The sequence below is a fragment of the Rhinoderma darwinii genome, chromosome 2 (assembly GCF_050947455.1).
Source record: "Rhinoderma darwinii isolate aRhiDar2 chromosome 2, aRhiDar2.hap1, whole genome shotgun sequence".
NCBI lineage: Eukaryota > Metazoa > Chordata > Amphibia > Anura > Rhinodermatidae > Rhinoderma > Rhinoderma darwinii.
Genome location: NC_134688.1, coordinates 202,448,042 through 202,463,185, shown reverse-complemented (window position 1 = coordinate 202,463,185; position 15,144 = coordinate 202,448,042). Strand labels below are relative to the sequence as shown.

The window sequence follows — 15,144 nt, the reverse complement described above, 5'->3', positions numbered from 1 at the left end:
TTTGCATAAATATAAAAATGGTCATAACTTGGCCAAAAATGCTAGTTTTTTAAAAAAAACAAACGTTACTCTTATCTACATTGCAGCGCCGATCTGCTGCATTAGTATATAGGGGTTGCAAAATCTGGTGACAGAGCCTCTTTAACAAAATAATTCCTCCTCTCTCCTGTGTATAACGATGCCAAATATGTGTACTTTGTTGAACCTACTCGGATACATTGTAAGCCTGATATTTATAGTGGCAGAGCGCTATACAGCGTGACCTACCATTGAAGAGGGACAAGAGTACAGTAACTACATTCTAGCTACACGGGACATCAGCAGCTGGAACATAAATTTAAGTATTTGTGGTAGCCTAGGGGTAAAGATGTAGTCCAGAATTTGAAAAAAATCCTACCGGGGGAAGAAATATAAAGGAAAGGCATATCCTTCCCCTCTTTTTGAATTCAGTCTCAATTTTGGCTACAAAAACTGCAGCAAAATTTTACTTGGTAAACAAGCCCCTAAATCTGTACATTTTGTTTATGTCCTTGTTATCCCTCTTTTCACCAAGTGGCTGCATAAAGGAACAAAATATTACCAGATAATACTTGCAACAAATAAATGTAAAAACTCCATTAAAAAAAAAAAGTTATATTCTATCCTTGGCTCTATTTCAGGTAATGGCTCATTCACAAGTGTCCGGGTCACCAGCCTTTTTTATCTTTGATAAAGTACAAAAATACCAGGAAACTGATGACAAAACGAATCCCATAGGTGCCTATGGGGTTAGATTTGTGTCCAGTGAGATCCATTTTGTGGCTGGACGTTCCGCTGAGCCAGACAAACAAATGTTGCATGCAACGTTTCTATTTCTGGCTATAGAGACCATCTACAACATATCTGTCCAGACACAGCTATATGAGAATAAGCCCAAACACGGGCAGGTGAAAATAGATTAATAATACATTCTGAAATTAGTTTCTTGTGGCCATAATACAGCGGAATTTTAAGACTGCAACACCACCCACTTCCACCATGATTCTACTAAACTAAAGTTAGAGCACAATACAACCCTAAAATGATTTAACAACTGTAGGAAAGTGGGTTGTTTCTTGTAATGTGGCCTAAAATGTGTCTGTTAGGGGTATAGCCATAGGGTCTCAGTGTCCCTAAAGGCCCCTCTGTTACCTAAGACGACACTATTATTATACATGGTAAATGGGACGCTTTGTTACAGGTTTTACATTGTGGTCCTGGAGCTGGCGGCTGTATTATCACCATGTGAAACCAGCCTTAAAAAACGACTTCCCATTGTACCAAGGTGTATGTGTTAAGTACTATTAAAAATATTTTTACGATGACTGGAGATCTTTATTAATGCATAGTATTTTTTTTTACATTCAGTAGAATTTATAGTTCAAGCATTTTATAAATTGAAAAACAAGGAGTCTAAAGTGATATAATCACATCAACAAGGAGATAAAGCTGAGTTTCAATTTGCCTGTAGGAAATCTGTATTGACATTGGTGAGCCGTCTTTAACTTGTAAACACCTTTTTCATCTCCAGAAAATATGAGAAAATGCAAAAAGAAAATAGAAATCCCTCTGTGAAAAAATTGTGTTTGCAGTCATTTTAATGCTAGATAAAGGGGCACTTAGCTCTCAAAACTTTAATGTATATTTCAATAATTTGAAAGACAATAACATCTCGCTGAAATTTGAGTAAAACTTCTTGGCTGATATACAATATTACCATTGAGATTCAAGTGAGAAAGCACATTGCGTTTCCATAGTATTGCATTTATGCTGTGTTTCAGCAGGCTTCTAAAGTCAATGGGGTAAATAAGTCATCACTTTTATTATACAGTAAACTTAATATTTTGTAAAATAATAAATAACCTTGTAAAATATTCAGCCAGTTTTTTTACTTCTATCAACTTTCACCTCAAGAATAAATTCAAATGAATGAGATTATTCACTAAGAAATGTTGCTATTTCCTAGGATAGCATATGAAAGATGAATGCTCAGTAGTTTGATGTATTGCACTACTTGGGAACTTTACTGAGACACTGCTGTAGATGTGTCTAAGTAATATCGTCTATTGATTTATCAGTTTCTAAAGAACTTATTTTAAGCTTGCATTGCACAAAATGTATTCATAAATCCTCGTGACCTTATGGAAATGCTAAACTATCCTGAATTATCGTGTCAAAAATCTAGATTTGGAAAAATAATTGCTCACTGGTTACATGTGAAGGCCAAAATGGTTGTATTATATATATATATATATATATATATATATATATATATATATATATATATATATATATATATATATATATATATATATATATATATATATATCGAGGTACATTTGTTTCTTTGGTTCAAGAGAAAACATAAAACCATTATTAATGTTTTTATTTTTTGTTTAGCATTGTTTAGCATGCTTACGATGTATAAAACAAATATTCAGTAAATATTCTGTATAATTTTTTTACTTTTAAAGGGATTGGCATTCACATGGTCAAGGGCTGTGTCTGGTAATGCAGCTCTGCTCTATTCAGTTAAATGACACTAAGATGAAATGTGTATAAAATAGTTCCATTTCAGGAGAAAAGTTGCAAGTGAAATATTACAAAATTTCCAACATAGTTGAAATTTGTTGCCATAGTCACACTGTCACTCGCAATTTTACCATACAGGGAACATTTGAAGTAGGCACTTTGCACGCGATGCCATAAAGAACTACCTATGTGACTAACTCAAATAGGAAAATGAACATATTGCACATTTTTAAGGCTCAACTATCAATAAGACAGGTTGTACTTGTTTATTCTCCATTCAGAGATACCTATGTTTTGTGCAGCTAGCAAAGGAGGGGTTTACATTTATTTTAGTGATTATTACGGATAGAGTGATACCAGATATTTGTATGTTTAGGTTTCTGTTCATAATATGCTATTTTATTAATGGATGCATTATTTTATTAATTTCATGAATTCTGCAAATCTGTACTTTCTATAATATGATGTTTTAAAAAGGGAATATATCATCATAGCATTATAAATTATTTCAATCAGGTTCTCATTATAAACACATTTCAAAAAGTAAATTGGTGGTGTTTTTTTAAAAAAAACTCTCTTCCTGGAGACTGTATTACTCCATGGACACTTTTGTTCTTTAACCCCTTAATGACTAGCCTATTTTGGACCTTAATGACCAAGCTATTTTTTACGTTTTTCAATCGTCGCATTCCAAGAGCTATAACCTTCTTATTTTTGCGTCGATATAGCTGTATAAGGTCTTGTTTTTTGCGGGACAAGTTGTATTTTTTAATAGCACCATTTTTAGGTACATATTATTTATTGATTAACTTTTATTAACTTTTTTGGGGGGGAAATAGAAAAAAATCTGAAATTTCGCCACTCTTTTTTGCGTCCTAAATCTACGCCGTTTACCGTGTGGTCTAAATAACATACTAACTTTATTCAGCGGGTTGTTACGATTGCAACGATACCAAATTTGTATAGTTTTTGTATGTTTTACTACTTTTACACAGTAAAAACGCTTTTTTTTCAAAATTATTTGTTTTTGTGTCTCCATATTTGAAGAGCCGTAACGTTTTTATTTTTTCGCCGATGCGGTTGTATGAGCGCTTTTTTTTTGCGGAGCGACTTGTAGTTTTTATTGGTACCATTTTGGAGTAGATGCGACTTTTTGATCAATTTTTATTAAATTTTTTTAAAGTCAGTATTCACAGAAAACAGCAATTTTTCCATAGTTTTTTATTATTTTTTTTCACCGTGCGCGTTAAATAATGTAATAGATTTATAGTCGGGGTCGTTATGGACACGGCGATACCAAATATGTGTAACTTTTTAACTTTATTTTGTTTTTTTAATAGTAAAGCAGTTTGTAAGGGGAAAAGCTGGGTTTTTCATTTTTTTCAAATTTTTTTTTTAATTAACTTTATTAAACTTTTTTTTCACTTTTTTACTAGTCCCATTAGGGGACTATACTATGCGATTCTGCGATCGCATTTATAATACACTGCAATACTTTTGTATTGCAGTGTATTACTGCCTGGCCGTTTAACACGGACAGGCATCTGCTAGGTCATGCCTGCGGCATGATCTAGCAGGCATTCACTCTAGGCAGCCTGGGGGCCTTTATTAGACCCCCGGCTGCCATTAGAGACACAGACACTCGGCGATCGTATCGCCGGGTGTCGGTGGGGGAGAGAGGGAGCTCCCTCCCTCTCTCCTAAACCACTCAGATGCGGTGCTCGCTATTGAGCACCGCATCTGAGGGGTTAAACGTGTGAGATCGATACTAATATCGATCTCACACGGCAGAGCAGGGACGCTCCCAGCCCTCAGCTGCCTCTAGGAAAAAAAAATATTTGTGGGGTAGAAAATGAAAAAAACAGCGATTCCTCCATGTTTTTTTGCTCGCCGTTTTTACGGAATTCACTGTGCAATTAAAACAACATGTTCATTTTATTCTATGGATCAATACGATTACGCCGATACCAAATATATGTAGTTTTTTTTATATATTTTACTACTTTTACAAGTGTAAAAAAGAAAATTTATTTTGTGTCGCCAAATTCCTAGAGCCATAACTTTTTTATTTTTCCGTTGAATAAGTAGTATGAGGGCATATTTTTTTGTGGGATAAGCTATAGCTTTTAATAATACCATTTTGGTGTACATGCGATGGTTTTATCATTTTTTATTTAATTTTTTTGTGGGAGATTAGGTGACCAAAAAATAGAAATTCTGGCGTTTACAATTTTTTTTCACCGTGCGGGTTAAATAAGTATATATTGTAATAGTTCAGACTTTTACGGACGCGGCAATATCAATCATGTTTATTTATTTAATTTTTTACTGTGCTCTAAGGGGGAAATGGGAAAAGGTTTTTGTAAAGGATTTGCCAGGCACAGCTTCTGTGTCGACGCCCGTGGGCAATCAGTCTGCACCTGCTCCTATGTCTGTGAGACTGACTCCATCTTCCACCACTCAGGATGGCAGGCTTAGGAGTGGGAGAGCCTATCACAGCCTGGCCAGACGGAGCTAGCTCCCGCCCACTGTCTATTTATACCTGCCTTTCCTGTTCCTCCTTTGCCTGTGATTCTTCTATGCTTGTTTCCTGGCTTGCTGCTGCTGCTTGTACTACTCATCCTCTGCTTGTTATTAACCTTGGCTTTCTGACCACTCTTCTGCTCAGTGTTTTGGTACCTCGTTCTCTCCTGGTTTGACTCGGCTCGTTCACTACTCTTGTTGCTCACGGTTCTCCGTGGGCAGCTGCCCCGTTTCCCTAGCTTCTGTGTACCCTTGTCTGTTTGTCTGTCTTGCACATACTGAGCGTAGGGACCGTCGCCCAGTTGTACCCCGTCGCTTAGGATGGGTCGTTGCAAGTAGGCAGGGACTGAGTGGCGGGTAGATTAGGGATCACCTGTCTGTCTCCCTACTCTGTCATTACATAGAGTGGCAGGTGCTGATATCCTCCACTGGTGAGGCTGTCCAGGCTTTTGAGGACCTTAAGAAGTGCTTTATCTTGGCCCCAGTGCTGGTTCAGCCCAACCAAATGGAGCCATTCATCGTGGAGGTTGACGCCTCCGAGGTGGGAGTGGGTGCTGTCTTGTCCCAGGGTACCAGGTCCGTCACCCATCTCCGTCCCTGTGCCTACTTCTCCTGTCGCGTAGCTTCATGGCCAGCCCTCCTTTGGAGGAAGATCCTGCTTGTATTTTGCCTCCAGGTATAATCATTTCCTCTATTTATTCTGATTTAGTCTCCGAAATTGCGGCTGATCAAGGTTCATCTCCCGGGAATCTTCCTGAGAACAAGCTGTCTGTTCCCCTGAAACTCCGGCTAAGGGTACTTAGGGAAAATCATGACTCTGCACTATCTGGCCATCCAGGCATCCTGGGTACCAAGCACCTCATTGCCAGAAACTACTGGTGGCCTGGGTTGCTTAAAGACGTTAAGGCCTACGTCGCCGCTTGTGAGGTTTGTGCTAGGTCCAAGACTCCCAGTTCCCGACCAGCGGGCTTACTTTGTTCTTTGCCCATTCCCCAGAGACCTTGGACCCATATCTCCATTGATTTTATCACCGATTTGCCTCCATCTCAAGGCAAGTCGGTGGTGTGGGTTGTAGTAGACCGCTTCAGTAAGATGTGCCACTTTGTGCCCCTTAAGAAACTACCCAATGCTAAGACGTTAGCTACCTTGTTTGTCAAACACATCCTGCGTCTCCATGGGGTTCCTGTCAATATTGTTTCTGACAGAGGGGTACAATTTGTTTAATTGTTTTGGAGAGCCTTGTGTAAAAAGTTGGAGATTGATCTGTCCTTCTCCTCGGCTTTCCATCCTGAAACGAATGGCCAAACAGAGAGGACTAATCAGTCTCTGGAACAATATTTAAGGTGTTTTATCTCTGACTGTCAATATGATTCGGTCTCATTCATTCCCCTCGCCATATTTTCCCTTAATAACCGGGTCAGTAACTCGTCAGGGGTCTCCCCCATTTTCTGTAATTTTGGGTTTAATCCACGGTTCTCCTCCGTTTCACCTGGTAGTTCCAGCAATCCCGAGGTAGATGTCGTTCATCAGGGACTGTGCACAGTCTGGGCCCAGGTTCAGAAGAACCTAGAGGCATCCCAGAGCATACAAAAGACTCAGGCAGATAGAAGACGTTCTGCTAACCCCTTGTTTGTGGTCGGGGATCTGGTGTGGCTATCTTCTAAAAATTTGCACCTTAAAGTCCCGTCCAAGAAATTTGCTCCCCGGTTTATAGGGCCGTACAAGGTCATTGAAGTCCTTAACCCTGTCTCCTTCCGACTGGAGTTTCCCCGTCTTTTCGAGTGCACAACGTCTTTCATGCCTCCCTCAATGCTGCTCCCCGTCCTTGGCTCCTTCGAGGAAATCTCCGGTCCCTGTTCTCACCCCTGAGGGGGTAGAATTCGAGGTGGCCAAGATTGTGGACAGCAGGATGGTCCAAGGCTCCCTCCAGTACCTGGTCCATTGGAGAGGATACGGGCCTGAGGAGAGGACCTGGGTACCCGCCCGGGATGTTCACGCTGGGGTATTGCTCAGGAGGTTCCACCTTCGTTTCCCCAATAAACCGGGTCCACCTAGAAAGGGTCCAGTGGCCCCTCATAAAAGGCGGGTACTGTAAAGGATTTGCCAGACACAGTTTCTGTGTCGACGCCCGTGGGCAATCAGTCTGCACCTGCTCCTATGTCTGTGAGACTGACTTTATCTTCCACCACTCAGGATGGCAGGCTTAGGAGTGGGAGAGCCTATCACAGCCTGGCCAGACGGAGCTAGCTCCCGGCCACTGTCTATTTATACCTGCCATCCCTGTACCTCCTTTGCCTGTGATTCTTCTATGCTTGTTTCCTCGCTTGCTGCTGCTGCTTCTTGTACTACTCATCCTCTGCTTGTTATTGACCTTGGCTTTCTGACCACTCTTCTGCTCAGCGTTTTGGTACCTCGTTCTCTCCTGGTTTGACTCGGCTCGTTCACTACTCTTGTTGCTCACGGTGTCTCCGTGGGCAGCTGCTCCGTTTCCCTAGCTTCTGTGTACCCTTGTCTGTTTGTCTGTCTTGCACTTACTGAGCGTAGGGACCGTCGCCCAGTTGTACCCCGTCGCTTAGGATGGGTCGTTGCAAGTAGGCGGGGACTGAGTGGCGGGTAGATTAGGGCTCACCTGTCTGTCTCCCTACCCTGTCATTACAGGTTTTTTTTTGAACTTTTGATATTTTTTATTTTTTTTTACACAAAAAAAACTTTATTGAACAAATTTTTACTTTTTTTTATTGGTCCCCCTAGGGGACTTCAACCAGCAATCGTTGTATTGCTTGCATGATATACTGCAATACTAATGCATTGCAGTATATCGTGACTATTAAGCCGTGCCAGACCTGGGGGCCTTCATAGCAACCATCGCCCCTCCACGATTGCGTTGCAGAGGGTGCGATGAGCTATTAGAGGGGGTCGCCCCCTCTTTCTAACGATTTAAATGCTGCAGTCGCTATTGACCGCGGCATTTAATGAGTTAAACGAGCGGGATCTCGCTCGAGCGCGATGCCTCTCATTACTCTGAAGTGTCGGCTGTAACAAACAGCTGACACCCACATCGTATGGAGCGGGTTCAATCCGTGAGCCCGCTCCATACTTCCCCTTCCCGACTTTGGCGAATGGATACGTCAAATGTCTGGAAGGGGTTAATGTTCTCTGCCACTTTGATAAGTAGGGGCATGCATTTGTCAAACCTTTTAAAATAGTCCATAGTGAGCAATGCCATGGAAAACCTTGTGTTCTTCTGTAGTGGTGGCTGTATTCCACAACAGACGACCACTGAGTTGGCAAATATAGCACAAACGTTGCCCCTCACAGACTGCTATACCACTCTGCTACAACATCAGGATTTATACATGACCACCAATGTGTTATATTGATATCAGTTTTAGGCATCCTGCTTATTCCTCTACAGAAACCTTTAACTGTATTCTATGTAATATAAAATGTATATAGACCCGACGAAATAATGTTTGTGACCAACATTTCAACTTAAATGCTATGTACACCTTTGAAATCAGTGTGTTTGTGCAACTTTCTGAATACTTTTTATTAAAAAATATTTTTACTTTTTGAGATATAGCTGCTTTGCATCCTGTACAGAGCAGCTGTATCTAGCGCTAATCCGTCAGGTGGCGGGACTGACGGGTTCAGTAACATTGGATCCTGCATGTTTCTGACATTCAGTATCGAGCTGTTATTGATCACAACTAAGTTCATAACTTTGATGTGATCGATAACAGGTGGATATAGCTATCAATGCATGTTTAAGCAAACATATGGAACTTTGTGATAGAATTAAGCAGTATTTAAAGTGACACTATCATATCTTTTGCTGCACCTTCCTCCGAAAAGTGCAGTTCCATTCTCGCACTCGGCAGTTAGAGACATTGTGTCACACCGGATGGTCAAGATGCCAATGGAACCACACAATGCTTGAAGCTTCTCCTGCTTCCAACTGCACATTTTGGCGTGAGGTGCAGCTAAAGATCGCATGATAGTGTAACTTTAATGTAGAGATCGCCTGGCAACACAGTAGTGCATATGACTTGTCTTTAATAAAATAGTATTTTTGACTGCCAATTAAAAGAATGTAAAAGAAGCTTTTTTCGTTTCAATAATTCTTTATTAAAAGTTTTCAGCATATAAACAATCCAGTAACTACAGGAAGCTTTTTTTGATAACAAAAATCAAATAAACACCATTGGCTTGTAAGTGCATTAGCAGAGTACAGGTCCCCCTTTACCTTGGCATGTATTCTCTATGTAGTACAGCATACACTGGTACATACAGTAAATGGAATAAAAGAGAACCATTATAATAGAGAAATATACTATACATGACCGTGGATATTACCATAGCAACAATAATAGAAATATCCATTATTTACATTGCTAGTCCCATTCAAAGAACTGGAAAACAGGGCGCTTCATAAATAAAGGCTGACTTACAAAATCACATCAGCTATATTCATATATAAGCAAAAACAATATTAAAATCCCTTTAACCCCTCAATGACCGGGCTTGTTTGGACCTTAATGACCAAGTCAGATTTTTCAAATCTGGTATGTCTGACTTTGTCAGACAATAACTCTGCAATAGTTTTGCATATCCAAGTAATTATGACAATGTTTTTTCGTCACATGTTCTGCTTTATTTAGGTGGTAAAAGTAGACTGATTCGATTTGCGTAAATTAATGAAAAAATAAAAATATTGATGAAATTTTGTAAAAATTATAATTTTTCCCTATTTTGAACTGCAATGTCACATATGTACATACATGCTGTACACATTTTTTTTAAATTAAATATATATTTCCATCTCTTTAACTTATTTTAACAGCACTTTTGAAAAAAAACCAAAATATTTTTGAACAATTTAGAAGAATTATAAATTGAATAATAATATTATAAATGTTGAAGTACATTTTGATTTCCTGCACCAAGCCAGGCTTCCAGGACCTCATACATGTCAGAATGATGGAAACCAATAAATTACCCAATTTTTAAAACTACACTCCTTAAGGTATTTATTAAGGCGTGTTGTAAGTATTTTGTAAGTTTATTTGTAAGAATTCATGCAAATCAGGTGTAAAAGAAATATAATTGTATTTTTTTTCACAAATGTATCATTTTAAAGACAAATTTATTTGAAAAGCAAACTTGAGAATGCAGAAACATACCCCAAAATCCATCACCCTGTTTCTTCTGTGTTCAAAAATACCCCCATTGTGGCCCTAATGCGCTGCCTGAACACACGGTAGGGCTCAAAATGAAGGGAGCACCCAGTGGCTTTCAGGACACATATTTTGCTTGAAAATATTTTAGACCCCACCGCACATTTGGAGAGGACAAAAAATATATATCATGCCCATATCACGGTACAGAAATAGGAATGTAACAGTATGTGGCAGGACATAGTCCTATGGAAAAATGAAATACATCCTCAATTTATTCTTGTAATCATTACTAAAATGCACGACTTCCACAAATTCAGGGGCATCATGGGCCACACGTGTTGGCTTTATCTACTAATAAATGCAATGCCCACATTTATTTTTTTATTTCCAGAACACTTGTGGGGTCCATGTTCTGAATTTGTAAACCAAATTTTACCCCTTATGATTTTTTATACGTCTGAAAAAAATATATACTGTACTACCTCTCCATGAAAATCCCTCCCTCCCTCCCTTGGAAAGCCCAAAAACTAAACAAAAAATATGAATAAATGAAATTGACTCCCTAAAAATAATTTCCCCACCCCATCCTTTCTGGTGTTCCCTAAATGTTCTATAAACGTAATAATAAGAAACGGTGTCATAAGTCTCTAAACAGGCAAAGTAGATTGCTACCTTTTTATACCAGGCCCTAGTCTTACGTTTTATTAAGTAAGGTTGTAGTACCTGGTCAGATAGATCGACTCCCCTCATGAATTTATTGTAGTCCACTACACAGACCGATTTCCTCTTATCAGACGTAGCTCCCCCTCTCTTACTGCCACTGTGGTATCCTCATGCACTATGGTGAGCATATACACATCATTTTTGTCACTCCAGTTGACAGCAAGCAACTGGTCACTTGCAAATGAGAGTGATGCACCCCTTGTTATACGCCTGGACACCAATTGTTGAGGGGAGTTGACTATTTTTTCTTAGCTTCCCACAGGCCCCTGTAGTAGCAGCATTGAGGGACTTATATAGGTGGACAATAGTGTAATAGTTGTCTATGTACACATGGTATCCTTTTTGTAGGAATGGCACAATGGTTTGCCAGTCAATTTTCTTAATAATGCCAATATCCTCTGGGCAGACAGGGGGATTAAAGTGGTGGTCCCTGTCCTCATAAATAAAAAAGTTAAGGGTGTAGTCTATTGTAATATCGCACACATTATAAAGTTTGTCACTGTATCGGGGCTCTTTTGGAGCGGATAAATTGGTGAAACGATAGACGGCCCTTGAGGCTCATAAGAGACTTATCTACCAATAATTTTTGGCCTAGGGTGTATAAATTTAAAAATGACTCTTAGGAGGGAGATAAAGGGTCTCAATTTGTTAAGGCGATCATAACCTGGGTCACTTCTTGGTGTTATTTGGGAATTATCAGAGAAATGCATGAAATGCATCATAGTTTCATAGCGCGTTCGGGCCATAACTACTGCAAAAACAGGGATGCAGTGGATAGCGCTGGTAGCCCAGTAGGACTGGATGTAAGTTTTATTTTTACTAACTCCATGTTTAGGGTAATTCCCAAAAATGTTATAATTTCTGATACAGTTGTGGAGATCCATGCTCTGTCATAGCAAGAACTAGGATTATTTGTAACAAATTGCCTGCCATTTGTCTGCTGGACAATTAGTTCCAGGACGTGATTTCCTAGGAATAATTTTGAAAAAATTACAGAGGGTAAAATTTGTTACATCTGTGTTGATGCCTATAAATTGCGACATTTGGGGGGGAGAAAGAATATGCAGGATCCCACACTTTGGGAGGGAATGCATTACTAGGCCCTGCTCCTGATGGTTCAGGAGTGACAGCTGCATCCACCACCATAGAGCTGTGGGTTCCAGTGGCAGAAGCGGAACTTCTGTTGCTTTCTGAGCTAAGTTTTGATGCAGTGTCCATACCGCTGCCTGAACTGCTGGAGCACAGCAAGGCGTACGCCTGCCACGCAGTGAACATTCTGAGATTTCTGTGATTTATGTCCGCTACACTAATAAACTAATTTACTTTTTTTGTATTATTTAAAAAGTTTTTGTTTTTTTATAAGATGAGCAAAAAAACTAAAAATGCTACGGTAAATCGTAGCTATACCGGCTATTATAATAGAGTAATCAGATGAAAAAGATCACTGACTTCACAGGTAATCTAGGGGTAATTTCGGGTAATCTGGGGTGATTATGGGTAATCTGGGGGTGATTACGGGGAAATCTGGGCGGATTTGTCGTGTGTTTTTTACTGTCTAACAGCACAAGAGTCGAACATAGTATCTCTCTCCTCTCACAAAACAACTACAGTGAGAGGAGAAAAAGCACAAATCCTATGCTGTATTTACTAAATATGTGACTAGGGTCACTGTGATAGGTATATCACAGTGACAATATGATGAGGGACCAATTATAACGGTCCCTGATCAGCTACTATGCACAGGCAGACTGCGCATGTGTGCACCATTTTGTTTTTCTGGCAATGGGGAAGGGAGGGGGTGTGGGGATGTGGGGGTGCCGATTGGTGGCTGCAGGGGACTAACATTACGATAAAAAGCTTATTTAACTTTTTACTATTTCATAACAGTGATCGCCGGTATTCGTTGGATATCGGTGATCACGTGTTTGGGGACCGCAAACAATGGTCCCAAGTCAGTCAATGTTAGCTGAGAGCAGGGACCTTTCCCCCCACCCGGCGGCGGATATATTTATATTATAATGCAGTGCCATAAAAAATGCACATGCATCAGAATAAAGCCCGTTAATGGCCGCCGTGAAAAGGCATATTGGCGTTCACTAATGGATTAAGTGTAAAATTTGTATTATCTCCCATGTCTCATAAAGAAAATTAGTAAGAACACATAGCTACCGGAATTATTCATGAGTTTTTGCAAAAATACACAACATTAATACTTTTATTTGTGCAGTAAAGGTCTCATAAAATGTAAGTAAATAGCAATGAATGGGCCAACAAGGATGCTGTTAACTCTGTTGTTATTTATTTTGGTAAAACAGGTTGATTTGGTGAACATTGGCAGCTCAGACATAGTGGATGGCAATCACAAGCTGATTCTAGGATTGATCTGGAGCATCATCCTCCATTGGCAGGTGAGCTTACCTTTTTTTGCTTGTGTTATTTCCTACCATTGCGTGTAAAGCAACAATATATAAACCAGCAATGAAACGAGGGCTTATCTGCAGCACATGATTTATTACACTCAAGTATTCTCCAGCAATAGCAGTCTTAGTTACTTTTACAGTGACAATTGTCCCTAATAGAAATGTTCTGGATCTATCTAGACCCAGCAGCTCCCTCATGCTACTGGCCTTGTGGCGGTCACACTATGTGATCACATGACTAATAGAGGTTGCGGCCACGTGATCACATGACTAATGGAGGTTGTGGTCAAGAATATTTAGCATTGTATAGGTGGAAATAGAGTAGGCAAAAGAGTTAAAAAATATATCTCCTGGGTGACTGGCTCTGTCTGAAAGCAGGTCATCCGAATACTGATTCATTATTCTTGTGCACTGGCTTTACGCCTGTGCTATACATATACAATAGGGTGGGTTTAAGGACCAGTTTAAAGTAATTTAAAACAAAAGGAGAGAGAGATTATCTATTTAAATTATTCTGTTCATAACTGAAGGGATTTGGTTTGTTTGTTTAATATAATTATATTTATACAACACATTAATTGCTGGCTCTTAGGATGAAGAAAATTATGGATAAGGCGTAACCAGAATCCTATGGGCTCCAGGGCGAATTTTGCATCTGCCCTCCGCACCTGCACTTGTTGCTCGGATGTGCAGGCCCCTGTGACATTGCGGGTCTGAAAGACAACTTAGCTTTAAAACAATTATGTATGATACCACTATACAAAAGATAAACAATACCTTCACACCATGACCACATATTACCACCACATAGTGACTCAATAATACCACCATACTGTTACTGAATAATACAGATGTAGCCATCTTTATCTTGACTTTTAACACATTATATACAAAGTGTCAAGAAACTTTAACTTGACTTTTTCAATGGTTTTTCAATGGCTTTTGTTGTGTGATATCACGCTGCAGCAAATTATCAGTCAAGATAAAGATGGCTACATCTGAAACTCCACATCATGACCATATTTTACCACCACATAGTGACTGAATACTACCACCATACAGTTACTGAATTTATCAGATTACCACCAAATAGTGTCTAAATAATACCACTGTACTACTACTGTATTACTGAATTAAATCTCCAAAACATTATCACATATCACCACTACATAGTGAATGAAAAATACCACCATACTATTACTGAATAATACCTCTACACCACATATGTCAAACCTAAACCTGTGGCCCTCCAGCTGTTGCAAAACTACAACTCCCAGCATGCCTTAAAAGCATGCAGCAACCATGGAATGCTTGCAGCAACCAGGGAATGCTTGGGAGTTGTAGTTTTGCAACAGCTGGAGGGACACAGGTTTGACACCACTGCTCTACACTATGACAGCATAATACCACCATACTATTACAAAACAAAACCTTCACATCATGACCACATAATACTACCACATAGTCACTGAATAATACTGCCATACTGTTACTGAAAAATACTGTCACACCGTGACTACATATTGCCACCAAATAGTGTCTAAATAATACCACCATACTGTTACTGAATAATATCACCACACCATGATCACATATTACCACCACATAGTGAATGAATAATACCACCATACTATTACTGAATAATACCTCTACACTATGACAACATATTACCACCAAATAGTGTCTAAATAATACAACCATAATGTTACTGAATAATACCTCTACAGCATGACCACATATTACTACCA

General features: G+C 39.4%; 1 protein-coding gene across 1 annotated transcript in view; it reads left to right on the top strand.

Moving 5' to 3' along the window:
* DMD (dystrophin) overlaps positions 1–15,144 on the top strand; it is a 2,416,993-nt gene that overhangs the window by 557,778 nt on the left and 1,844,071 nt on the right. Inside the window, exon 5 of the mRNA XM_075852742.1 lies at positions 13,292–13,384. Coding sequence (XP_075708857.1) covers positions 13,292–13,384 — 93 coding nt within the window. The remainder of the gene's footprint in view (positions 1–13,291; positions 13,385–15,144) is intronic.